General features: G+C 42.0%; 1 protein-coding gene across 1 annotated transcript; it reads right to left on the bottom strand.

Annotated features, from left to right (window-relative positions):
* Positions 1-555: 555 nt before the first annotated feature.
* Sqle (squalene epoxidase) lies at positions 556-22,059 on the bottom strand. The gene is made up of 11 exons (XM_005397981.2): positions 21,127-22,059; positions 17,731-17,983; positions 13,305-13,485; positions 12,103-12,199; positions 10,808-10,921; positions 10,553-10,724; positions 8,031-8,126; positions 4,297-4,439; positions 3,813-3,909; positions 2,077-2,164; positions 556-1,079 (listed from the first exon to the last, which is right to left on the bottom strand). Exons 1-11 carry the CDS (start codon positions 21,415-21,417, stop codon positions 881-883), a joined length of 1,731 nt encoding a protein of 576 aa, XP_005398038.1. The 5' UTR covers positions 21,418-22,059; the 3' UTR covers positions 556-880.
* Between the last annotated feature and the right edge of the window lie 5,030 nt (positions 22,060-27,089).

The following is a 27,089-nucleotide window of genomic DNA, read 5'->3' as shown; positions in this document are numbered from 1 at the left end:
AGAGTTGACCGTCTACTGAGTCAATACACTCAGTGAGCCAAGCACTCCTGGAAGTGAGGCAGGATTTTAAGTTTGAGCCCAGCACGGACAACTTAGCAAGAAGCTGTCTCAAAGTGAAAACTGGAAAGAGGGCTGGGCTGCAGTGATAGAGCACATGCTTAACTTGCGCACAGTACTGGGTTCAAGCCTCAGTACACAAAAAGGGCTGGGATGTAGGTCAGTGAGAAGGCACTGCATTCAATCCCCAGAACCACGAAAAATAAAGAAAACTAACTGATTTTAAGGCATTATGCCAGGTCTTACAAGTACTTATTTGTCCATTACCTGTTTCTTGAGATAACGCTACCCTTATTAGTGTCACAGGAAACGTTTATAAAGCCCCTTTTTGCTATGCCTTTAGGGACCTGGTATCTTCAGAGCACTCAGAAAGAGTGGATGGGAATAAATTCCCTTCCCCAACGTGAGAGTGAGCTGAAGAACAGGGCTATGCACTTTCCTCACTTTGTTTTTCTTCCCTTACCATGCAGCTATGCAAAGGAGCCCACAAGGCAGACATGAGGATTCACCGTTTTATTTGGATGCCCCAAGACTTATCCCAAATACTGAAATCAAAAGAAAAATGCAGTTCCTCAGGTTAGCACAAACTTACGGTCACAATCATTTCTTTTAAATATCTAGCTTATTTTTACCATCCATTTTAAAGTGTAAATTAAGGCATATATTTACATGCTTATATACAAAAAAACTTCAAAACCAAGCAATCCCAATCTTGGTCCAAGAGTTTCCCCTTTAGAAGTAGTACAGTAAAGTACTATGCTAGATACACTTTTTACGCTTCAGAAAAGTCTTGTAAGACTTGGTGAGTTCAAGTGGGTCCCCGTTAAGCTTCATGAATCACGTATTTCATTTCTGAGTAAATGAGAGGAAATATGACTGAACACGCTTTGTAAATTACAGCACCACTACTGAGAAAGGCTCGGGGTTTTGTAATCCAAGGTTCCGATTTAAAGCAAAAATACATGGCATAGGCTGCGACAGCAAAGAAGTGTCCAATTAAAACTAGCGGGTTTGGCGACAACCTGTAACAGAGGAAGAAAAACATTGGGTGAGACCCAGAGACTGAAATTCACTAATGAAAGGTTCCAATTATGTATCATCTATAAAGCACAATACCTATAATACATTTCAGAAGACTTTACAAACTTGCCTGCCTATTACATTTGATGGCAAGAACAAAAGATTTTTTCCAAGAAATTAGGGTAATCTCTTTCAGAGAAGCCAGTATCGCCTCTCCACTCCTAAACTACGTATTTTAAGCTTTTTCTTTCACTGCTCATGACGTCCCACACTGAAATACTAGATGTCCTCGCCTGTCAGAACCTAGGCTTTTCAGGAGGACATTCAGATGATAGATGAATGAAAAATGACTCAAAGAATTTCACTTTTCAGGCTTTTTCAAGAATAGTTCTACATATGTCTACACTGTCAAACTGAGTTTCGTGAGTTCTATACTTCAAATAATTTTTACAATTTGGGTCTTGTATAAAAGAAACCATGTGACATTTAAGCTTGTGTGCTTGATTTACTTCACTTAACATTGTAGTCTTCAGGTGCATCCATATTCCTAGAAATGATCGAATTTATCTTTATAGCACAGCAGTACTCCATTGTGTATAAATACACAATGTTTCCTTTATCCATCCATGTGTTGATGGGCATACAGGCTGCTTCTAAGATTCAGCTATTATGAATTGTGCTGCTACAACCATGGGTATGCTTGTATAAAGAGCAAAATGAAACATAGAAAGTAGGGAGCCATATCCTTCTCACATGGGAAAAAGATCAAGAGATAAAGGGGATTAAAAAAACAACCCTCCCTCTACCCCCACTTCTGGATACTGTTTCCCAAGTGGGAAACAGTGTTTACCATTGCCTTTTTTCAGTTCATGGGGCCACTTTCTGACCGAGACACTATGGCTAATAAAATCACAAAATGCATAAGGGAGAAAGATTTCCATACACTATTAATAGACCTAAGAAAATCTGGAAAATGGGTTTTCTCTCAGAACAACTTACACAGAAAGCAGTCCAACAGGACCAGCAACACACTGTCCGCCAAGTTTGAAATAAAGAAAACAGGCTCTTCTTAGTTGATGTAAGGAATCTAAAATAAAATTTAAGTTACTCTCAATCAAAATACATATTTGCAGTGATAACGATATGTCAGAAAACATAACAAATACCAAGCATTACAGATAATTTTTAAATATGTAGTCCTGAAATGTTAACGTTCAAAATTTCTTTTAAATTCCATAATCAATATTAAGGGTGGTTAAACACATAACAATAAAACTGCTTCTGTTAGTAAATGATTGCTAACATTTAGATCTCAGAAATTATGTTTATTTAAAGTTATTTGTATGATTTTTGTTGTAAGTTCATTAAATGATATAAAATACTTTAAGTTCTTTATTACTACAAAATAACACAATTCTGGAAATAAAATTACCACTTCTTGAGATGCCCAATCCGTGTCTCCATGTATCAAGTAAAAGCAACAGCTATTAATGTTTTCTCTGTATAAATTTTAAATACTTTTCGAAGTAATTCATTACTTTGAATGTTTAATAATCCAGTTTAATAATCAATAATCTTTCTAAAAGTTTAGAAGGTACACTTAGATTTTTCTAAACATCTTTTAAAAGATGCAGAAAAAACTTTTCTTCCAATAAAATCTGTTCCTTCCCCAATCTTTCATTAAGTTAATGTTGCTTTGTTGGTAGATTCCAATTTATAATGGAAGAATACAAGAACTGAGAAAAGCTTAGAAAGAAAAACTTACTTTATATTTGCCTATCCAAACACTAACTTCCATGCCAATTTAGCAAGAGAAATTGGTTCTGCAAATCACCATTGTTTTCTTTCCTTCAGTAAGAGTTAATGGTCATAGAGGATACAGAAAGCATTTATGTTGATCGTCTTGCAATCATCATCAAAGAGATCAGAAAAAAGGTGAGCGCATTTTGATGTCAGATTTTCTCATGAGCAATGTTCAACCATTTAGACTGACCATTACTTCTTTCCAATATGGAAACAAAAACAAAAGCATAAGGCTATTTCATATGAGCAAAGGGTAAATGCACTATGCTACTTGTGCATTTAACAGAAGAGAAACTCTGAACTTGTTTTGAAGTTCATATTTATTTTCTAAAATATTACCCTAAAAAAAAATTGAAACTAGTGTTCAGGAAGAAAAAGACCACATGGCCTGTTCAGACACAGCTAGAAAGACCTTCTATCACAAACTTGCATTTGAGGACACGCACAATCTAATCTGGACCAGAAGAATTCAAAATAATGAATGACTGAGGTATTGCCATTAGGAACAGCAATGTGTAAGGAAAGTCAACAGCCTTCCAGATCAAGTAACAGAATACACGAGGATTACAAACTGAAAATCTTGCTCCAGCATGGAGTTAAAAAAACTACTGGTACCAAGTTGGGCGTGGTGGCACATGCCTATAATCCCAGCACTAGGGAGGCTAAGTCAAAAGGACTGACACAAATTTCAGGCCAGCCTGGCTATATGTTAAGTTCAAGGCTGGCCTGAATTACATAGTGAGTGAGACCCTGTCTCAATAAGCCAAAAATAAATAGACCGTCAGGCAAACAGAACTACGAACTTAGTAGTCAGCAAACTGAATAACACTTTGATTTCTGGATTAGTTACCAATCTTTGTAATCAAGTTCCTTTGCTATGCTAAAAAAATCTGCGAATTCAGTATCACACATTAAAAAGTATCTACACTTACCGTCTTTACCGGAAAATAATTCATAAAGAGCCTGGGCAAGGATATTCACAACAAAAGAATGAGAACTTTTTCTGGACCAATAGAATGATTTTTTAGCCTAGAAATGAAAAGGAAAACTTATTACATAGTAAGGGCAGAAAAAACATAAACTTTATAATCCCATCACATTGATATTTTTATTGTTATCCTGAGCACTATAAGCAAGTAATATTGCCTTATGTTTGCTGTTCACCAAAAATTCATTTTCAGAGCTACAGGTTATATGACTCTTGCTAGAGTGTACTGTCCCTGGGAATCCAGTTTTATGTTATGTTACAATACAGAAATTCAGGAATTCTGTGAGATTCACAGGTTGCAGTTCAGATTCTTCAAGCCTGAACAAGACTGCCTAAGAATGATGAGGCACATGCTCCCAGTGCAGATTTCCCACCAAAGCTGTGAAGAGACAAAAACTATTTTCGTTAAGAATAATCTAACAGCTTACCTGCAAAAGAGCTGCATCATCGTAAAGGTCAGGGATCCCCTTCAGCAGTTTCCGCCACAGGTTCACATCTTTCAGAGCAACAGTCATTCCTCCGCCAGTGAGAGGGTGCCTCACATTATACGCATCTCCCAGAAGAAGAACACCTATGAAGAGAGATGACTAAGATTATGATGTCCTGTACGAGTTTACTGAGACAAAACAAAGAGAGAAAAGATTACTTTTATTAGCTTATAAACATTGATACAAGCGGATAAATAGGAAGAATGTACAAATACAAGGGAATGAATAATGGCTCAACTTTGGTGGGGCAAAAGTTTCAGAGTTGATTCAATCCCTCTTTATTTGGTAATATATGACAGGCACTGAGGTTATCAGGAGAACAACAGTATCTTCGCCCTCATGCGACTCACACACAGATGTAATGTCAAAGCCAACAATATCAACACATTTATTCTTTTTCAAAAGAAAAAGGCACAGACATAAAAAGTCTTCCACAAGACAAAAGCAAATCAATGTCTCTCACACTTCACAACAGTGGCAGCTGCCAGTGCACTAAAGAGAAATGTCTGTTACTACATTTTGAAGGGAAAGAAAGTAGCCCTAGGAAGACACCCAATAACATAGTTCAACAGAAGGCAAAGCGTTCTCAGTCATCAGATGTTAGACTCTGCTCACGGCGCATGTGAAAATTAACCTCCTGAGTGAAAACTACAGACGTGAGAAGCCCACAACCCAGCTCCAAGGGCGTCCTTTGATGGAGCTGCCAGCTGCAGATCCCTAGTCCTTTGTCAGCCTGCTCAACGACCTGTGACAATGCACAAGCACTGATTTAATTTTATCTCTGAGAGAAACACACGATGATAATGTCAAGTTTAGAGAATTATGGAAAATTCTTTTCTGAACACTATAATGTAATTACATACATAACTAATTTTAGAATATATCACTATATTAATATATTAAAAAGTAGCTTCTAAATGTTATTTCAAATGTTTATGTATTACTCTGATACCTGCAAGACAAAGCCCAATTTTTCTCCTCTGCTCCATGCAATATTCTCAAACCCACCAATCAGAACACAGTCCCACAGCATAGTGCTTGCTTCAGCTTGGCATCAGCTCCATTCTGCTTTGCACTGTAGTCTGTCTCCACGGCTGGCGGTTCATTACGCCCATGTGTCTGTGGCTCACAACCATCTTGTCACACCCAGGAACCCCGTTCAGACCTGCTCCATGTCCAGCGGTGTCTGCACACTGCCCCTCAGACGCCCTGTTACACTTCACACCCAAATGTCAAAAGTGCACTCACTGTCTCTCCCCACACTTCCCTAAACTTAATTTTTCCCATTCCAGTGGCGGCAATTGGCTCGCAAAACTACCTGTGATCAGTAGGCCTCACTCTCCTAACATAATACCCAATTAATCACCAAGTTTTATGCACTCTACCTCATAGATATTATCCATTCCTGACTCTCCATTTTACAGTCCCAAGTTTTACCATCACTCATGGAAAAATTAAATAGCCTCACTATATGCTTCAGTCTGAACTTTCTTCCACACTATCTTCTATAACAGTGTCAGAGTAGTATTTCTAAAATAAAAGTTTAGTGTCACCACCTTAAAACTTTTCAATGAACTGAAAATAAATTAGTTCAGTAAAGTTTCAACGTACAAGATAAATATGTAGAAATTAACTGTATTCCTACATACGAGCAAGAAGCAATCTTAAAATTAAACATACTCATTTATCATACCATAAAAAGTAAAATACTTATGAGTGAACTGAACAATGTAAAGCAAAATGTACACTCTGCTCGAAGTATAAAGTACTGTTCAAAAAAATAAGCCATTACATTCACAGTCAATTGAATTTTGACAAAAGTGTCAAGAGAACACAGTAGGGAATGAAAATGTCCTCAACAAATGGTACCAGGACAATAGGATAAGCACATAACAAATGAAGCTGGACCCCCTTACTCACATCATACACAAAACTGAGTTCAAAATGGATCAAAGACCTAAATTAAAAGCTAAAACTATAAAACTCTTAGAAGAAAATACAGGAGTATTAACTTTGTGACCTTTGACTGAGCAAAGTCTTCTCATATATGAAATCAAAAATGTAAGACAATGTAAGGAAAAGTAAAACAAACTTCGGGACAATTAAAAACATGTACTCAAATGGATATCATCAAAAAAAGTGAAAAGAAAACCCACGGAGTGAGACAAATTTTGTAAATCATGTATCTGAGAAGGGACACGTACCTAGAACATATAAATAACCCTTAAAACTCAGTAATATTTTAAATTTGCCCAATTAGAAACTGCAAAGTCTGAAAAGAGATTTCTTCCCAAGAAGATAAACAGATGGCCTACGAGCACATATATCATTGTGCATGAGAGACCTGCACACTACAAGCACAATGAGGAAGCACTTCACACCTAACAGGATGGCTAGGAGTGCAAAGATAAATGATGTGGAGAATGTGGAAAAACTGGAGCCTCCTTCGTGGCCAGGAGGATACAAAATGGGCCGGCTGCTTTGGGAAATAGTCTAGCAGTTCCTTAAACAGGTGACCCAACAATATCAGTCCTGGATATACTCAAGAAAAATGAGAATGTTTGCCTACACAAAGACTTGTTCACAAGCACTTACAGCAGCATTATTTGTAATAACTGAAAAGTGGAAACAACCCCAACACCTATCAACTGAGCAATGGGTTAAAAAAGTGTGATATATCCATACAATTATGGAGTTTAATTTGTCCATAAAAACATATAGAGAACTGATTTATGCTACAACAGAACTAAACCTAAACAAACAACAGAATAACATGAACAAAAAATATTATGCTAAGTGAAAGCCAGTTACAAAGGAATAATACCATGTGATTCAATTTTACTGAACTATCCTGAATAGACAAATCTAAGACAAAAAGTCAATCAGTGGTACCTGAGGGCTGGGTGTTAGGAGGGAAAGCGCTAATGGGTAAGGGGCTTCTTGGAATAATAAAAATGTTCTAAATTTCATCATGCTGGTTGTACCTATCTGTAAATACACTGAAAAAAAACATTGAATTATATTTTTTAAATAGATTAACTAAGTGATTTGTGAACAAAGTTGCTACCAAAAAGAAAACCTGAAAGGCTTTCCATTGTCTATAGGATTAAAACTAAATGTTAAACACTATCCCACCTATCTACCCCTAAGGTACCTAAGCCCTAGGCACCAACCACAGGAAGCACTAGAGTTTGTTCAAAGTGCCATCGTGTCTCGGCCTCCTGGGGGCCACTGCAGATGAGATTCCATCTACAGAATCCCTGCATCTCACTGTCCACTGATGAGCTCCCACTAGGCTCCCAGCACCAATGCTGGCTTTCTTCCTCAACAACACGCCCCCAGCCAGCCTTCTACCTTGCAACTCATCTCCCTGCCTGGACACCCACCTCTCCAGTGACTTGTGGTACGTGGATGAGCTGTTACTACAAGCCTCATCCCCAGTGGTAGGAAATTATCTTCTACATTTGTAACCAGAGTACTTCCTTCTCTGTTGTATTTCCAATGACTGACACCAAGTTAATACTAAATACTAACTAAACAGATCATAACATTGTTCTATATGATTAAGGTCCCAATCCATAGTACCCAGTTCTCCTTCTCATGTTATTCCCACCAGTATTATTTTAATCTCATGTTATCTGGGATTTTATAAAGTCAGACCAACAGGATAATACCTCGCTTGTTTACTGGCGAAGAAGGAAGGAAGGTTGCTGGCATCGACCTCAAAGGAGAGTTCTGAGAGGCTTCTAGGAATGGTTCCTTCAGGTGATCTGCAATAAACCCCAGCCACCCAAATAAATCATTCATAACACTTCAAATTATCACACATTTTCCTACCAAGTATAAGCAAACACCTACTATACATACATCCCTTGTGATAAATCAAGAATTAGTTATTAATAGTAGTATTCATTAAGCACCTAGCTATTCATGCTAAGGAATTACTAAGCAATCCAAGAGAAAATTAATGGAAACAGACATGTATGCAGCTGAATGAGCAGATATTATACGAAGACTAAGATAATTTTATGTGAGATGTGACAAAGAGAAAGCTACCCAACTCTCTTCCATCGTTTACTAGCAATTGTCAATATTTAATTTACTGCAACCAACATACTCTGACAGTAAGAGACAAAACACCACCAATTCACAGCTAGCAGGAGGTGTGTGCTAGAAAAAGAAGTAGATTTGGACAGAGACATAGGCCATCTCTACTTCTCTGAGCTTCGGTTTATCTATAAAATGAAATCAATGGATCAGCTCATCTCTGAGGTATCTAATCTGAAAGTTTTGTGCTTCTACTTACATAGAAAATGAATCAGGATATAGTTCCCAGTATGAGAATGGAAGAGATACGTATGTTGAAACTGTTCCAGTCACACAAGGAGCAGAATCTGGGTACCCTAACCAACATAAATATGGACCTACAGTTTCAATGATTTCAGGTCAGCCTGTTCCAACCTCTGGATTGGAAAAAAATAATAAACTGAAAGTAAAAAAATTATAAATATATATAAATAAAGTGTTAGGTGATAGACTATCCTTTTCCTAAATAGTTATCACTACTTTTCCCTTCTGAAAGCTTCAAAAGTGGCTTAACAAAATTCACTGAAGTGTTTTCATATGCATATGTTAAAAATGTCTTTATTAAAAATCGAAGGGGCTGGGGATTTAGCTCAGCGGCAAAAGTGCCTGCCTGGCAAGTGCAAGGTGGTGAGTTCGGTTCCCGGTACCGGAGAAAAACCAAAAAAAAATAAATAAATAAAAATAAAAAAATAAAAATCGAAGTTTGTCCGCTTCATTGCAATTTACTTTTGTCAGTATCTTAGTCAATTAAATAACTTTAAAAATCATCCAGAATTTTTGTTTAAAATACACTCAGAATTAATTTTTGTTACTGTACTCATAATTGATAACTAAGGTTTCCCTTCAATTTTATTTTTTAAAAAACCCTTGGGATCAAACCAGGACCTCACATATGCTAAGCACACACTCTGCCACTGAGCTATACTCTAGCCGTTTTGTCCAGTTCCTGGTCATTTCTCTCCTGCTTCTTTCCATTCTCAAACGCAGACTCGAAAACCTGGTACCATCTAAAATTTTTGAGGGCTGAAAAAGACATTCAGAGTTTGGATTCTGAGAGCATCTCAGATTTCAGTTTTCCAGGTTAGAGATGCTCAACCAATTTAAGTCAATGCACATATTGTACAATCCTAATGGTCTGAAAAGAAACACCTCTAGGACCAAACATTTTGGGTAAGAATAATTAACCTTTAGTTTATCTTTGGCAAGGCCAATTAATCTCTCTGAACCTTAGTTCTCGTCTGTAAAACTGGAGGACAAGAATCCCTCCCTCCTAGGGTAGCTGCACACACGAAAAGAAATGACATTTGTAAGACAACTAGAGCAGACATGAAGCACCAAACAAAAAAGTAATGAAGTATGAGAGATATTGCAAGAATTTAAAATCCTTAGATGATGATGCAGACTCCCTTAAAAAATACTGCATATGCCATATTGTTAATTATTCTGAAAAAGCTTCATTTAGTATTTTGACAAAAACACACTAAAACGACTTTTTTAACTTAGAGGTCATTTTCTCCTGTATGTGCTAGTTTGAATAGTTCGGTCCCAGCATGTCTGGTTGACCAGAGGTATGTCTAGATATCCCCTCAAAGCCTCATGCGGTCACAGCGGGCGTGAGCTGGAGTGTGTGATGCCGGATTAGGATGTGTGATTACTGAATGAGTCCACTGACTTTGGGCACAATTCTGCGTGTGGGTAATAGAAGGCCCACCCTGGGTGTGGGTGGCACCACTCAATAGGCAGGTGGCCTGGAAGGGATAAAAGAGAGGCAGGCTGCAGCACTGCTGCCTCACTACTTCACTGCTTTTGCCCACCATGACCTATTTCTCCTCTGTAGCGCCTCTTGGCATGCCACCCTGCCTTGGAGCCAGTTCACTATGAACTGAACTCTCTACAGACTGTGAACTACAAAAAACCTCTCCCCTTTTAACTTTGAGTATTGAGTATTTTGTCTCAGCAATGAGAAAAGCAACTAAGACAGGAGGCACTTTCCACCTACCATGTTTACCACTGGCTTATCTTAGGCATTGCTCAGGAAAAACTGGAGAGCGAGCCTTTGGTGAGATTTGCTTTCAGAGCAGATTACAACGGCAGTAAAATTTTTTCTCACCAGGTACTTGTGGGTAAATCTGTTCAGCCATGTATTCTCTTAAATTCCTTGGCCTTTCTCCACGAATGTCAACAAGTACTCGAGTTTCACTGGATGAAATCTGGTAGATAAGAACTGGGCTTGGATTAAGTAAAAGAAGTTCAGCATAATTGGGTTCAAACTGTGGTGCGTTCTAAAAAAATAAAGAAATAAGCATTTTAATGATTTTCACATTTCAAGTTGCTGTTGCTTTTCAACAACTGTGCTCCGCAGTACCTTCATGAGGAAGCCAACAAAGTGAGATGAAACAGACGCTTCAGTGGAGATCAAGTTTTTCCTGAACTTGGAAAAAATCCCATCTGCTACAACAGTCAAAGGAGCATGGAGTTCCTGCAACAGACGCAGAATACACAACGGTAGAAACACACAGTAAATGTCCATTCTTAAAGAATGTGCATAAGCAGATTTAAAATTAGTATGGGAAAACATTAAAGAGGGCAGCCAAGTACCATGTGGATATAAGGTAATACATGGCCAATCTCCAGACACCTCTGTGAACCTGACATTACTTCTCTTCAAGTACTCCCATCAAAACCAGCAGGGAGCCAGGCATGGTGGGGCACACCTGCAATCCCAGCATTGGGAAGCTGAGGCAGGAGGATCACTGTAAGTTTGAGGTCAGCCTGGGTGACACAGTGAATTCAAGGCCAGCCTGAACTACATAGAAAGTCCTTGTCTCAAAAAATAAAAGAAAAAAACCTATCAGAGCTTACCTCCACATTAACAGACGGGGGAAACAACTACAAAGCAAGCAAGGGTGACACAAGGTGGAATCTCATTACCAAGACCATGCACTAGGCATATTCACCCAGACTCTTCAGACTTTGCATAGTACTTTGGAATCAGTGACTAGGGCTTAGAAAATGTTTACTTTAATGGCTCTGTGTACTTATATTATTATGCTATAAGAAAGAGATCCTAGCAAGCCTCTCCTAGAGGTCAGTTTCTAGGAGGGGGACCCAATGGAGCCACCTGGAAGGACCGCACAGCCTTTCTCGTTAGGTCAACATGAGCACAGACCAGAAATTACTTCACTCTGTTTCCCCAAAGATTCTCCCTGATCTACCTAGAACAAGGTGTATACAGTGACACTTACAAATTAAGAGGTAAATTTATGTTACATGTATTTTACCACAAAATGTTTTAAATCAGCAAGGCTGACTCACAGACCCTCTTACTTGTGCCTTTCTGATTTACACAACCACCCGTACTGCCCTCTGTTCAACGCCGAATCCCTCATTTTCCTTCCTTCCAGCCCCTCCTGGCTTCCCTGCTAGGGTGAGCTCTGAACGCTGGTACTGCACTGAGTTCTGTTTCTGACGCTCATGCAGGGCACTCCGGGGGCTCCACACAGTGCGCCACAATCTGCAGCCCCTCCTGCTGCGCCAGGCGAGTACAGTCCACTCAGTGAACACTAAATGAGTACATGAGTGCACCTACCGTCCTAAAAGGACACTAGAGAAAGAAAGGGCACTGGCTCCTAGGAAGAGATGACATCTGACAAACCTCACCTTGACATCTCCAGTCTCTTTGTCTTTGTACCTTACTCCGATCACAGCATCTTCTTCCTCTAGTAACTGCAGTGCAACACCTTCAATGAACTGGGCACTAGAGGATAAACACACAACACAATTTCTACAGAGCACACTCAGGCAATCTAAACTAGACATACACTCCTTACTTTTCATAGAATAAGGTCTAAAATGACAAAAAGAAAAAGCATCAGTGAGTTTCAGGAGTATGTGTGATTTCTACTTTGTAACTTACTTATGCTGAATAATACTACTGATGTAAGGGGCTGGGGATTTAGCTCAGTGGCACAGCGCCTGCCTGGCAAGCACGAGGTTGTGAGTTCGATTCCCGGTACCAGAAAAAAAAGAAAAAAACAAAAAATACTACTGACATAATTATTTTACAAGTAGTTTAAAAGTCACATTAGACTTGTAATTAACTTTTTAAAAATGCATGCTGAGAAATGTTACATACACATAATTCATACACAGAGGTGGAAAATGAATTGCTGTTTATCCAACAAGTTCTTAAGAGTAGTTATATCCAGTCAGAATATCCAAGGTAAATTCTATGATCTTTACATTTTGGTGTATTTTTCCATTTTTACACAATGAGCATATTCTACTTCCACGGGTATCACGTACTTTCAGTACTAAGGATAAATCCTCTTCTTTCACTTGCTTTGTCAACACAAGACTATGTCAATCACATGAGTATTCTTATGCTTACGCTTTCCTTACTGAGAGTGCTACAAGGCTGCAGCAGACAGAAGCTAACAGGGGAGAGCAGCCACCAGTCCTGCCACGCTTGGTCCTCAGTCAGAGCAAGGAGACTTTCTCCTCAGAGCCCTCCGCCCTGACTTCACACAAAAGCTGTCAAACCACAAACCAAACTCCCAAGTGGGCACTCTTGGATAGGTGCCCTAGTTATAATAAGTTTGTCCTCTAAATTCCAAAAAAACAAAAGCATGCAGTTTTTATATAATCAAAGGAAAATTTTCTATAGTTCTACATCATTCCAAAGAAAATTATGATAATTCACTAAATGTACAGTCACTAAATGCAGTCTTTTAACTTAAGGTTATGTTAGTGTACCATTGTTCTAGACTCTGCCCAGAATCTCATGAAGATTTCCAAAGCCTTATTCACACAAAGGCCAAATTTAACCCTTTAACACTGCATATTTGAAGCTGTAGTCTTACTTGGGTTCTGCCATAGCTGCTTTCCGGAGATTCATGACGAATCTTCCATGATGAAAACCTCTCCCACTCTGCACCTGACTGTTTTCTAACACAGGGTAGTTAACGTGGACCTCTGACTTGCTTTCCCGATCATGAAGTATATAGCCATTCAAACACTGGGCATCAATACCTTCTACGGCATCTGCAAAACAATTCCATGAACATGCCCACAGTCAGTCACTAACAAGAAAAACACCAAGACAATGAAAATAAGTTTCAGCTTTACAAGACTACAGGTCATCTGGGGAACTGCACAATTAGTATAACTAGTACAGAAACCTTAATGTTTCTGGAAGTCAACAGGTGTCTCAGCAAAACTGTATTATTGCTGGGGACACAGCTCAGCAGCACAAACATCTGCCTGGCAAGTGCAAGGTCCTGAGTTCGATTCCCAGTACCCCCCCCCAAAAAAAAAAACTGTATTATCACTGAATGATTACAGCTTCACATGGTGGCACATGCCTATAATCCCAGCATTTGGGAGGCTGAGATAGGATGATAACAGGGAGTGCAAGGCCAGCTTGGGCTACAAAATGAGTTCATGGCCAGCTTGGACTACATCAAGCAAGCAAGGAAGCAAACAGTACAATTATTCAAGTCTGTAATTCCACTTCACCTCAGAGTGCCAAGCAAGAAAATACAACATGAAATAAAATAAGCCATAATCCTGCCATGAGGGTAATTTGTTCTGCCCATAAAGACTTAGGGTTGTGCCGCAGGCCTGCAGGGCGACAGCGTTCTGGGCCACAACGGGGTCAGCAGGTGTCACTGGGCTCCGAGGAGTGACTTGGGGCACAACTCCTCCGAGGCTAGCGCACTGGTTCAGAGGCAGCGGACCACACAGGGCACAAGGACTTCCAGGACTACTGCATGAGCACTTTTGGGACCCATTAGCCAACTGCTGTCTCCCAACTGCTGCCATCAATGACACAGAAAAGTCTCCAGAGTCTCGCTGGGTGGATGACATTTGCCTTCTGTTGCTATTCTTTGGCATTCGTGAGATTTGCCTACAGGGTACAGACTGGAAGCTTGCTTTTGTTTGCATGCCATAAAACAAAGGAAGCAGCCCAGCTCTTTCAGGGATGTTAGCTGATCAAATACTAAGAAGACCACGGAAGAACCAGCTCCTTAAGGGACAGCACCCCAGCCACTGCTCCTGCCTCACGGATTTCATCAGCCTAAATAAGTCTTGCTATGGAGAAAACACAGAATGCTATTTTTACTGCTTCTCCCATTTTTATAGAAACAGCCAGGAGAATCACTGAACCAACTCTCTGGTGCCTTATAATACTGTGTATTTCATTTCTCTTCATAAAGAGGAGCTCAAACTATGCAACTAATGTAATAATTTCTCATGAGCTTTATCTGCAGTAATATGTATTATCTATTATTAAAACTAAAGAGAACAAAATTTTGTAACTAGTTGCACTTGAGTACTCAAAATCTTTCGTTTTTTTATTTAATGACCACATATCATCCAATAGCTGGCCACACACCTAAAATCTATTTCCTGTGTTTCCAAAGTATCTGTGTATTTTCATGCTTAATAGCTGATGAGTGAACAAACATCGCGCCTCTGGTCACCTCCTCATCTGACTGTTCCCCTACTTCCTCACCTCCAGGTCCAGACAGACTCCACAGCCAAACCCCTCTTCTGTCTGCACATCCCGTCTCACTGCCATCCTATTTCTTTTTTGTCATTCAAAAAGCTCAAAGATAGTCAAAAGAATAGTTTTCTAGTCTTAAATTTTTCAACTGCCAAGTCATTTCAATCTGTTTTCTTGTCAATGTCATAAATTGCCAAATCCGTGCCCATTTTCTGTACTCACCTTCCCTGCCCCTTGACCAGCAGACATGAGAGCTCACCTTCCCTTCCTGATGTACACCCACCCCTCCTCTGAGAAGAAACAAGCAGCTTTGTTGGGCTAAGTGACAGCAAACAGTCCCAGCGCTCTTCCACCCTGCCAGTTCCTTCCCAGTCTCTCTTGCATGCTTCTCTCCTTCTACTCAATCTTTAAACATAAGACTTCCCCAGGGCGTAGTTTATTCTGCCTTCTTGTTTCTTTTGAAGCTCTCCTTAGATGGACTTAATCACTGTCGCAGTTTTCACCTAGCACAAACTCGATACCCTGCTCTAGAATGCTGGCAGGCCCAAACGCCTCCCCTGCACTCTAGACTCACGTATTATATCTGACATCTCTACTTGGCTTTCCCCCAAGTTTCTCTCAGACTTGTTCCTCTCTCTAGGTCTTCTTACAGGCAAATGGTGGGACCACCAGCCAGCTGCCAAGTCAAAACTCAGGAATCGCTCCTGCGGCTCCTATTCTTCAAACCTCACCCCAGCCCTTGCTGTCTTAGTCACTTTCCCATTGCTGGGACGCGATACCCAACACCCAAAACCTAAAGGAGGACAGGTCTGTTTCAGCTCCCATTTCAGTCCTTAGAGCCTTGGCTCCATGCAGGAGGGCACAGCCTAGGGGTCTGGGGAACAACTGCTCACCTAATTGCATCCAGCAAGCAAAGAGAGTCACGGGATGGACAGGGAAGGGAGATATACCCCTCCAAGTCACTACCCCAGCAACCTGCCTCGTCCCACCAGGCCCAGCTCCTAACAGCAAGTCAACTACTTCACCTCCATGAGCCAGTCCTCTTCCAAAGGCCCTTACTAGAAACACACAAGACCCCTGAGGGATATCTAGATATAAACCATAACAGGAAGTCACAGCGTTTCTCTGAGTTTCACCGTGAATCTGTCCACATCTCTCTATCTTCTGCTATGTTAGTCCAAACCACCATCATCCGTCATCTGGATTTAGCAATGAGTTAACCTAGTCTTTTGGTCTGACGCTGTGCCGCTATTTATCATCACAGACGTACAGTCTATTCTCTCTACTATATCCATGCATTCTTTTAAAATGGCAGTCTACAAAGGGCAGGTGTGACCCAGTGGTAAACTGTGAAAGGAATTCTGGACTTTATAATCAGGTGAAGTCAAGACAAGCATTTAAAAAGCAAAATAAAACAAATTTCAGGATTGGAGATGTATGTAGCTCTGTAGTAGAACACATGCTTAGTGTGCGATCCTATGGCACATGTGTTACTGTGTTTTTCCTTTGGAACAAAACACGTTAATGTATGTGCTGTTCTTTCTAAACTAAAACCTCAGTGTTCAGGTTTAAGTAAACCTCAGCGTTCAGGTTTTATTGCAGTGTTGGCGCCCTGTGATAAGTAAGTGGGTTTGGGGTTGCAGTTTGGGCACTCAGCCTCCAAAATGCTTGCCATCACTGCACTAGGCCCTGGGTTTGAGCCCCAGCAACCCCCAAAAGGGTCAGATTGAAATATATACGGATTTAATGTGCTACTCAGAGGAGCTATTAAGGTTTGAGGTCATTACTGTAGATGCAGAATGAGATCACATTACACTCTGGCTCCACTGCAAAGCCCTACATGACCGGCTGCTGCCTACCTCTCCAACCTTGTCTTATACCACTCTTCGTTTGCTCTTCATCCACTCCCTTCAAGCTATGTGGGTCTCCTTTCCAGTTCCTTACAAAATACCACATACATATCTGGTGCCTCCAATACGCCAAGCCCTATTCTGAATGATTTATGTGTATGAATTCACTTAATCCTCGTAATAACAATGCAGTAGAGGCACTTAGTATACCATCAATAAATTAATACACAGAAGGTTGAGTTACTTTAATTAAAGCTGGTTACTTAGGCAAGGTCAGACAGCTTATAGGAGACAGAGCAGGTATTCAAATCCAGGCAACCTAGCTCCAGAATCAATTCTTTTAATTAATATACCGTATTTCCAATCACACATACACCAAGCAAGGAGCTTCTCACCTCCTATTCTGGCTGTAGGATGCACTCTGTTCCTCAAGAATGGACAGTTTACCTGTCTTGTTCACCAATGTATCCCTGGTACCCAGTATAGCACCTCATGCAAAAGTAGTAAATAAATAATTCCTAAATGAGCAGAGCTGGTACTTAAAAGGCATTAGATAAACAGATAAATGATGCTTCAATAAGACTCTAAATAACAGCACTATACCATGTATATAACACATATTCTTCAAATGAAGTCCCCTTACGCTTTCACTGGAATTCTCTCTTCATTCTAGTTTTCCAGTCCTTCGTTTCGACCATTACAATTTTTTGGATATTTCATTATATTTCATCAAGTCCACTTCCTCTCTCTTCATACTACTAAACGCTGGTTTTCTCCTTTGCTCTCATATTCATGTGAATTTGTTGATAAATGAGTATTCTAAATTTTCTAAGTGAAAATACAATGGAACCCCTTTTCGTTAGCCAGTGAAGTCTCAACGATGATGCTTGCTGATAACAAGAATTCCCCTGGAAATCAACACGAACCTACCTCCAAGACCCAGGTCGTTAAGAACACAGCAACCACCAGGCTGTAGAAATTCTCCAACTATTCTGTCAGGCTCTTTTAAATCTCTCTCAATTACTGTCACCTTTCTGCCATCTCTGGAAAGCACTGCCGCAAGAGCAGAACCGAGTACACCAGATCCCACAATGATAACTTCTGGATCATTCAGGGAAGACATTGATGTAGAGGTAGTTGCTCCTATTGAGGTTGTTTCAGAAAGGTGGATTCCTTTTCTGTGCTGTTTAATAAAAAAAGAAATTTTACTTGTGAGTTTGTTAGCCTTAAATCATATTACCACCATACAGATGCACCAGACTTTTGCATCTTAGGCAAAAGCTTGACCCCAAACATTATTAAACAAAATGAACCTCTTATATTTTAAAACCCAAACCATACATAAAAATCAGTGAAGCCAAGGGTGGTGGTGCACACCTGTAATCCCAGCACTTGGGAAGCTGAGGCAGGGGGAACAACACTAATTTAGGCCAGCCTGAACTACATAGTGAGACCCTGCCTTGGAAAACAAACATCAGGGCTGGGGATTTAGCTCAGCGGCACAATGGCTGCCTGGCAAGCGCAGGGTCCTGAGTTCTATTCCTGGTACAGGAAAAAAGTCAAAAAAAAAAAAAAAAAGAGAAAGAAAAAGAAAAAGAAACATCAATGATATCAAAGTAGTGATTAAATGAAAATACATATTATCCCAATAAAATTAAATATATACATGCATTCCTTTTTCCAAACATGGTATTTAGAAAATGCTATTATACAAACATATTTAGAACTGCACACAAGAATAAATGTCCCTAAGGGACTCAAAGGCATATTATAGGGCAAATTCTATCATTAATTACTCAATGCTTTAAATATATATTGAGTAGTTACCAGACATAAATATCTTACAACTTCTAACTTTGTGCTATACTATTTGACACCTTTTACATATTTCTACAGATAGTCACCTTAAATTTTCTCCTTCTGAATTTTCACTTTGTAAAAAAATTTATCTAAAATCACTTTGATATAACAAAAAGACTGTCAAATTCTGGTTACCTATTTATTAACTAAGAATTATTTAAATCCATAAAATTATAAAAGAACAAAAATAACTCTTACTGTTCCTTGGGCTGTGACTTGTTTACAACTTTAGTCCTTAGCCTAAAAGCACATTTTCAAGGTGTCTCTCCCATTTTCCTCTCCACCCTGACACTCTTACAAGCCTAATCAAAGCATTGGTCCTCCAGCTCAGGAACAAGGCCAAATACTAACCCAGCACCAGTTGGACTCACAGGAAGGATGAAAAAGTCCTGTTTGAGAGATCTTTGCCTGCTGAGAATGGAGTTTTTTTTAAATGAACAATTCAGTCTTACAATACAGTTAGGTATTTATTCTTGGATTCACAATTTGAATACATATCAGATACAGAATTGCAAGGAAGCATCTTTCTTGAGTTCTCTGACCTTCATGATCAAGGTAAGAATAAATTCCATTTAAAGATTTTAATAAAGGACTCAGGCAAAGAGGGAAGGTAGAGAGTCTAAAACTCTTTAGAACTCTAATGTTCTAATATTCACTCAGCATGGTGTTACCTTTATAATGGATTTGGGCATTGTCCATTTTTTATTATCATTTCTCATACAGCAATACTTTTCTCTCCTTTACCAAGGAGGGAAAATAAAGTCTATTCTTCACATTATGTCTTAATGGTCAGAACTGGTTATATTCAGGTTGTGGTTCTGGGAAAAAGACACATCCCTTCTTCCTAAAATCTTCCCAATAAACACACACACACACACACACACACACACACACACACACAGAGGCACACACTCCTACAAGGACAGATCTAAAGGAAATCAAGTCTTTCAGACCCATATCAACAGAGAAAATTCAAATAAAAACCTCCTGCTCAACAGCTCACACTCCACACTCCCTAGTTTCTCAAAACAGGGAAAAGGCCCAGGCAGTCACAAAATAGAACCAATACCGACTACTCCAGGTTTTCTACTCCAAAACTTCTCTTCATAGCCTGGAACAGTAAGTCCCAGCCACCCAGACCAGCGCTCAGTAAGTCATCTCAGACAAAAACACCAGTTTTCAAACGGAATTAAGTGCCCTCTTTCTTCCTTCCCATCCCTCCAACCCACACTCACCATGTTACTCTGAACAATGAGTACCTCTCAGACTGCTCCCAACAGCTCCACAGCACCTCCAGGCGAGACTAGTAAAGTTCCACGAACACTTATTAGATAGTTATGGATCAGGCATTTGCAAACGATTAAATGGAATCATCTAATCCCCTAACTACCAGCAAGGGCGATGCTATCTCCAACTAACAGAAAAGACAAGTGGTTCCTGCAGAAACTTGTCCAAGTCTGACAGTCAAAAGTGGTAAAGCAAAACTTCTAAACCAGATCCCCCTCTTCCACAAACCTTCCTAAGCAGTCCTGGAGACATAGCAAAATGACGCAGATCCAGTACTACAGTACTTGATGGACATTCATCCCTTGCTAGGTCCCATGCTATGGTCTCTTGCCTGACATCCTTGCACCCCAACAACTCACCCTCCATTACAGCAAATGAAATGATTTCTTAAAAAGGGGAAATCAAGCACACTGGAAACCACCCACACTTAAAATCTTCACTGCTCTTGGGGAAGTCCAAACACCCATGGCCAACAGGTCCTAGTGATCTGGTCTCCAAGATCTTGCTCCCAGATATCTCCCAACACTGGACTCCTCTGCTCCCTTCCTAAGGACTTTGACTTGCATTTAAGCACCAGCCTCTGATCTAGGCACGTCACTACACCGCGCACATCACAACTAGTAGTTGCCTGGCTAAGGGTACCACTGTATCCTTAGGATTCAACTCAGTACTCCAATGACTGGAGGAGGAGGGCTTTTTTGACCAAGGCTTTAAAATGTTGAGTACTTCTGCTGCTTTTCAAGCTCTGGTCCCTTTCCCTATCACCTGTTACTTCTTACAAGCAGGAGCTACCTAAGCACGTTTCTTTCTTCCCAGTTACAAATATACATCCCCGACCCAAAGACTTAAATAAAATGTCTTATTGTATCAAAGAACGTGATGCTGTCCTTCAAAATGAAATTCTAACATTTAATTTTACCTCTCCCAATCACACCCACTCCAACCCCCATAAGAAGTGCAACCAACACTAAAAGCAACTAAATGTTTTTCATCTTTCCTAATACGGTGTAGCCAAGGCACAATCCAGAGCTCTAAAAATCATTTCGGCCAAATGACAATTTACACCTGAGCATATAAAATGACAGTTTTTCCCTTAAAGCAAATAAAATCCTGGAGCGAGCACCGTCCTAGATTGAACACAACACACTCATGCATTTGCCCACTCTGAAGTCAACCTACCCTCCGGGACTCCAGCTGCTTTTCCTTCTCTGACCCAGGGGGTGACTTGGCCCAGAAGAAGCCGATGACGGGCAAACCCGACAGAACGTCCGAGAAGACAGCGGCCTGGGAGCCGCTCTGGGGGCGGCCGAGGAAGCCCCCGCTGCGCTGGCGACAGCGGTAGGACAGCACCAGGCCCAGCGACAGGAACACCAGCACGCACAGCAGGAGCTCCTTGACGGCCAGGCTCACGAAGTCCCCGCACTTCTTATAAAAATAGGTGAAAGTGGCAATGCCCAGAAAAGTCCACATGGCTAGAGACTTCGGTGGCCCGTGTCACGGCTGCGACTGTTTCCCCTATAGGGTTTTGGTGATCACAGGTTTGTTACTGAGAGGCACGAGCACCCGAAGCACTGCACTGAACACTGTCAGGGGACCACGATGCTGGCGCGATCAGGGTCCACAGCCCCCAGGAGGTCGGTAACAAAGCACGGGGGGCAGGGCTACAGGACCTGGGGCGGGACGCGCGCACCGCCGCCCCGGCGCTCCGGATGGTGGGCCGCGCGCTCCGCTCTCGGCTGTGCCCGACGGCCGGGTCGGGGCTCCGCAGGCGGTGCTGTGTGCGGCGTCGGCTCTGCGCCGCACCGTCCCGCCGTCGATGGGCGGGGCTCACGCAGCTGACGTTCACCGGAGCGTTGCGGGCTCGACAGTTCCCGACCCGGCAACCACCGCCCGGGGGAGGCCCGGTCGACGCCGGATCCAACAAAGACGGCCTCGGCTGCCGCGGGTCCAGACTCCACCGCCGACCCCGCTGCCAGTCGCGACTCGGCGTCCTCGCGCCCGACGGCGGCAGCTCCCCGCGGCCCGCTCGACGTCTCGCTCGCTGGTCGCCCTCCCCGCGCAGCGCCGCCACAGTCGCCCGAGCAACCGCCGTACTCACGCCCTGCGCTCGCCTTGGCCCGCGCCTCGCCGCCTGGGCGGGCTCGCTCCGGGCCAGGACCAGGGGGCGGAGCTCGGGGCGGGTCGGGCCCGCCCCCCACACTGCCGCCGGCGAATGAGGGCGCACACCGCGCGGTAGGCAGAGATGGCGCTAGCGCGCTTGACCAATCGCAGGCGGCGCAGTTCGGGGGCACCACCCGGGAAGGCGGTAGGGCGATGTTGCGTGGTCAGGGTGGGGGCGTGGGGAGGGGCCGGCGGGCCCGACGGAGGCCCCGCCCACCCGAGGCCGGGAGGCTGCTCGCGGTTGAGCGCGCGTGGGGCACGTGAGGGTCGGGCGAACCTGGCGCCTGTGGGCGTGCGCGGGAGCAAGGAGCGGACGCCCGCGGAGTGTGGGCCTGAGAACCGAGGTGCGACGGGGACGGAGGCTGTGCTCCCGCTGCCCGGAGAGGCGCCTCCCTGACGCGGAGGCCTGGGCGCCTTTGCTCACCGCGCCCCACCGGCCCTCACCAGCCACCGCTGGCCGCGGTCCCGCACTTGCCGGAGGGAGGGCTCTGCCTGATACAGTCACTCGTGACACCTAGCTTGGTGCTTTGCACGTAGCTGCTTTTCAGGAGGCGTGTCCTCAATGAAAGGAACGAATAAATGAATGAACAATGAAGGCTGGGCGGTGTAGAAGGAAGACCAGGCCTAGACTTTCAGACCTGGAGCGGTACAGGTGCTGAGCGGCTTACCCTCTCCAAGCTGAGGGCCATTTCTTCGCCTGGCACCTTGTGCCAGACACATACTCAAGAATTTAGGAAAACAGGGCACCTCTCGTCACTGCACCCCCGTTGCCGCGTTTTATCCGCTATTATGTGTCAGAACACTTACAAGGCATCATCTGACCCCCACGACAACCTGATTTTATAAAAGAGAATGAAAGTGACGGGAGTGGAGCTACCATAAGGATCTGGAATGTCTCCCAAAGGTCCCTGTGTGGAAGGCTGGGCACAGCCTGGGGCATCGCTGGAGATCGTGCGACCTTCGGAGGTGGAGCCCCAGCTGAAGAAACTTAGGTGCAAGCGCTCGAAGAGAGTGTGGGGCCTTCCCGTCACCCTCCTTCCAGGCAATGGGCCAGGTGACCTGGATGTGAAACCTCTGAAACTGAGCCAAGTAACTCCTCCCACCTTTTAAATTGTGTATCTCGGGTGTTCTGTCACAACAGTGGAACACTAACGCAAGTGGCCTGACTAGATCACAGCTTGTGAGACATAAAACCAAAAGCTAAACTCGTCTTTACATCTTGTATCTACCCGCTCCCTTACTTTTTTGAGATAGCACCTTGCTAAGTTGCCTAGGTTAGGCTTGAACTTGTGATTCTCCTGACTCAGTCTCCCATAGTGGTACATCACCAGACCTGGGTCCCCACTACTCCTAATTATCAATAAATGCCCTTTCCTGTGTTATAAAACCGTTCCTCCTTTATAAGACTTTCCCCAACAATATTCTTCACTAATATCAAAAAAAAGTGTTTGAAATACACATCAAAGTAAAAAGGATTGGAAAATCAGTTCAATAAACTATTTATTGGTATCTTCTTATTGCTAAAATCATGAGGCTAGAGTAGTTGACAGAGGGGAACACTGTATCGTCGGAGGGGTTATTTCTTCCTTACCCTGTATTCAAGATTATGGTGAGGATTTTTTTATTAAGGAGGTTAAGGTTTAGATCCCTTGAAAACAATGTTCTTCATGTGTTTTTGTCTCTGCAAAGTGATCTTTACAGTGTCAGGGCCTCAATCTTTGGGGCAGTTTCAGATCCACTTCTAAATTTGGAACAAAGAGTATCTGCAATACTTAACGTGAAGCATACTCTGAATGCCTCTCTTGTCTGAACTGAATTAAATGTTATTAAGTACTGCTCAGATTTTTAAATATTGCTTGACACTGCTCATTTAAAAACGGAAATCTCTCAGTGAGTCCTGAAGTGAAAACTGAACTATGACAGCAGGTCAGCCCCTTACTGTCAGAAAATGATAATGCTGTAGAGCAGCCTCATGAGAAATACCCCATCAATGTGATGAAAGCAAACCTACCTGTATGCAGGCAGCATTCTGAGAGCTTGTCGTACATTAATTCATTTTGCCCTGTGCCAGCACTATCAGGTGGGTCCTATGTAGCCCCACTTACAAACAAGGAAATTAATGCACAAAAAATAAGCACGCAGCTAGTGAGTAGCAGAGCTTGAATCCCAGGGCAGGAAATCTAGCTGAGGAGCCTAGGAATGTTTGACTTTATTTTTTATGTCTACACCAAAATCTAGTTATCTTAAACAAACAAAAAACACACCTGTTCTCCTTATTCCCCCAGCTTCGACACCTCTGCTGTCTTCACTGACCTACTCTGGCACGCCAGGTGCTGCCCTCTTCCTTTCTAAATGCCATTCTCAATGCTGAGAAAAAGCCCTGATGAACATGCCCTTTTTATCCACCATCTATCCTTTTAAAATCCAGATTAATTATCATCAGCAACTCCTTCTCTCCAAATTGTAATTCCACCTCCTCCTAGCACTCACCAAACTGTGCTGTAATTATCTATCCTTTTCCAAAGGATTCAAGGCCTTGAGCACTTGAAACTATTACATGGTAAACATTTCTCAAAACATTGACTATAACCTTTCCTGTATTATTTTATCCCCCTACCCTTTTTTTGGTAAGCAAAATAAGCCATTCCTTTTTTACTAATGTTTTTATTTGTAACACATTAGATTAAAGCGCTCAAAACTTTCTTTTACCTTCTCACCCATCACCCTAACAATCTTTTGGAAATGCTAGTCACAAGTGATAGAGACAACTGTATTAATTTGGAACTTTGTTTATTTTCCTTTCCTTCCTGTGGACTGTCTATCAAGCATAACTAGACTGTCCACCAGCCCACACAATGGAATAGGTATATATCAAGTGTGTGCTTTGTGTCAGGCACTGTGCTTGGCTGGTACTGGGAATAAAGCAATACACAAAGCAGAAACAGTACCTGTCATTCTGGAGTTTAGAGTTTAATGTGAAGATAGCAATCAACAAGTAATTAAAGATGTCATCTGTCAAAAAAAGGCAAGAAGCTGCTACTTTATAGTACAAAAAGCTATAAATTAAACAAAGGGTTAAGGAGGACTAAGATGGAATTACTTGAAAGCTAAGATTTTAAAAATTAGAAGTAACCAACAACCTCTGTCAGCGTTAGTGACCATAACTTGCCTCTTTCCCTCTTTCCCACAGTGCAGTTTCACCCTTAGTACAGCACTCAGTGCAAGCAACCAGTGACCACACTTCCCACTGTCGGCGGCACTGTGACTGGAAGGATGAGGGTTCTCTTTCAAACAGGCTAACTTGGTGACTTTTCATAAGTCTCCATGGTGCCTGTTCCTCACCATCAGGTTTGAAAACTGAAAGACACTCAATAATCTGCCACACCTAAATTTAACTTAGTGCTCTAGATCTGAGATGCACTTCATCTTCTCAATCAGGTGGAAATATTGAACTCGTCCCTTTCTCAGCCATTCTTCCTCTTGGTACTGCCAGGTTTGAGGCCCACAGTGCCCACACCCAGCCAACACTGTGGATTCAATTTCCTGACCACATGAAACTGCCAGTTATCAGCTAACTCCGCATTTTGGGTCTCAGCACAGGACTGCACAGGCACTGACAAGCCATCCAACTTAATCATGTATAAAAGCACGCCCTGAGAGAGTAGGCCACTCCAGGGAGAAAAAGTAAGCCTGGCCAGGAGCATTATCCCAAAGAAAAGCTCACAGCTTTTGTAAACTGCAAAAACAAGTGGGGTTTTACTCCAAGAGTGACTCCTTCACAGCAGGACAGAGTTGGAGAAGAAACTCACTACAGTTCCCACCATATTTCCAGAGAGAGATTAATCAGGCACCATTCCAGAAAGGGACTGATTGTGTAGGACTAAGCTGAAGAACAACTATACAACAGCTTCACTCCAGGATTTTGAGTGCTATTCTAACGCAGTGCCTGGATGACAGCTGCAGGAGACAGATGTGGAGCGGTTGAGGGCTACACAGAGATACCCTGAGAAGTTCAAGTTCTGACAAGGAAGGACATGGGGCCCTGTACCCTGTGGTGGGAGGCATGATCTTGCCAGGTGTGGCTTTCAAAGGAGGCTGGTTCTGAAGGTGATGGCATTGAATCCAGTGGTCTGCTTGAGCCTCTCCCCCAACACACCCACACATACTACTTCTTATATCCAGCAGAGACCCATAGTCTGATTGATTGATTTCCCATTTACCAATGGTCATGTGTCTCAGCATGGATGGTTGCCATGGTGTGGGGTCTCTGATGTTGGTGGGGGAGGTGCTCACAAACCCACGGTCTATAAAGCTGGGCAGAGAGGACTGACTTGCTGGACTGTAGGACCTAACAGGAAACCACTCAATGAAAATATAAAGGAATTTTTCTGGCCCATTTTTTTCTCTTTTATTAAGTTTTGGTGTTTGGAGGTTCCCCCCCGTTTTTCTTTTGCTTTTCTCCCCCCGATTTTCCCTTTTTTCTTTCCACTGACTTTGCTGTTTTACTTTTTTCTGCTTTTTCTTCTTTGTTCTTATTTGTTACAGTGGTCTAATACCATTAATTTCCTTTTACTCCTTACTAAGATTTCACTTTTGTCATCTTCCTTTCCTAATTTTTTTAATTTTACATTTTTTATGATATCATTCTTCTTAGCCTCTATCCTCCTACAACCTATTAGCTTTATAAATCTTTAGATGGTTAACAATATGCTGTCCCGATTGAATACTGTTTTATAGTTGGTAGAGGTAAAATTGTTCCATTTAGTGGCTATTTACTATAATTCAATATTTGATGTGTTTTAGGCTTTATGCTATAATCATAGATCTCTTTTCTATGGCTAACATGTTCAAGACAGGGCTATAATTCATATATCTCACTACCTAGTGGCTTTGATTTGAATTCAGTCATTTGATGTTACATGGCTAACCTGTGTGTGCCACTACATTTTGCACACTGCACAAATCAGTCACCTTTATATATA

The sequence above is a fragment of the Chinchilla lanigera genome, unplaced genomic scaffold (assembly GCF_000276665.1).
Source record: "Chinchilla lanigera isolate Chin_1 unplaced genomic scaffold, ChiLan1.0 scaffold00060, whole genome shotgun sequence".
NCBI lineage: Eukaryota > Metazoa > Chordata > Mammalia > Rodentia > Chinchillidae > Chinchilla > Chinchilla lanigera.
This window is presented reverse-complemented; position numbering and strand designations above follow the sequence as displayed.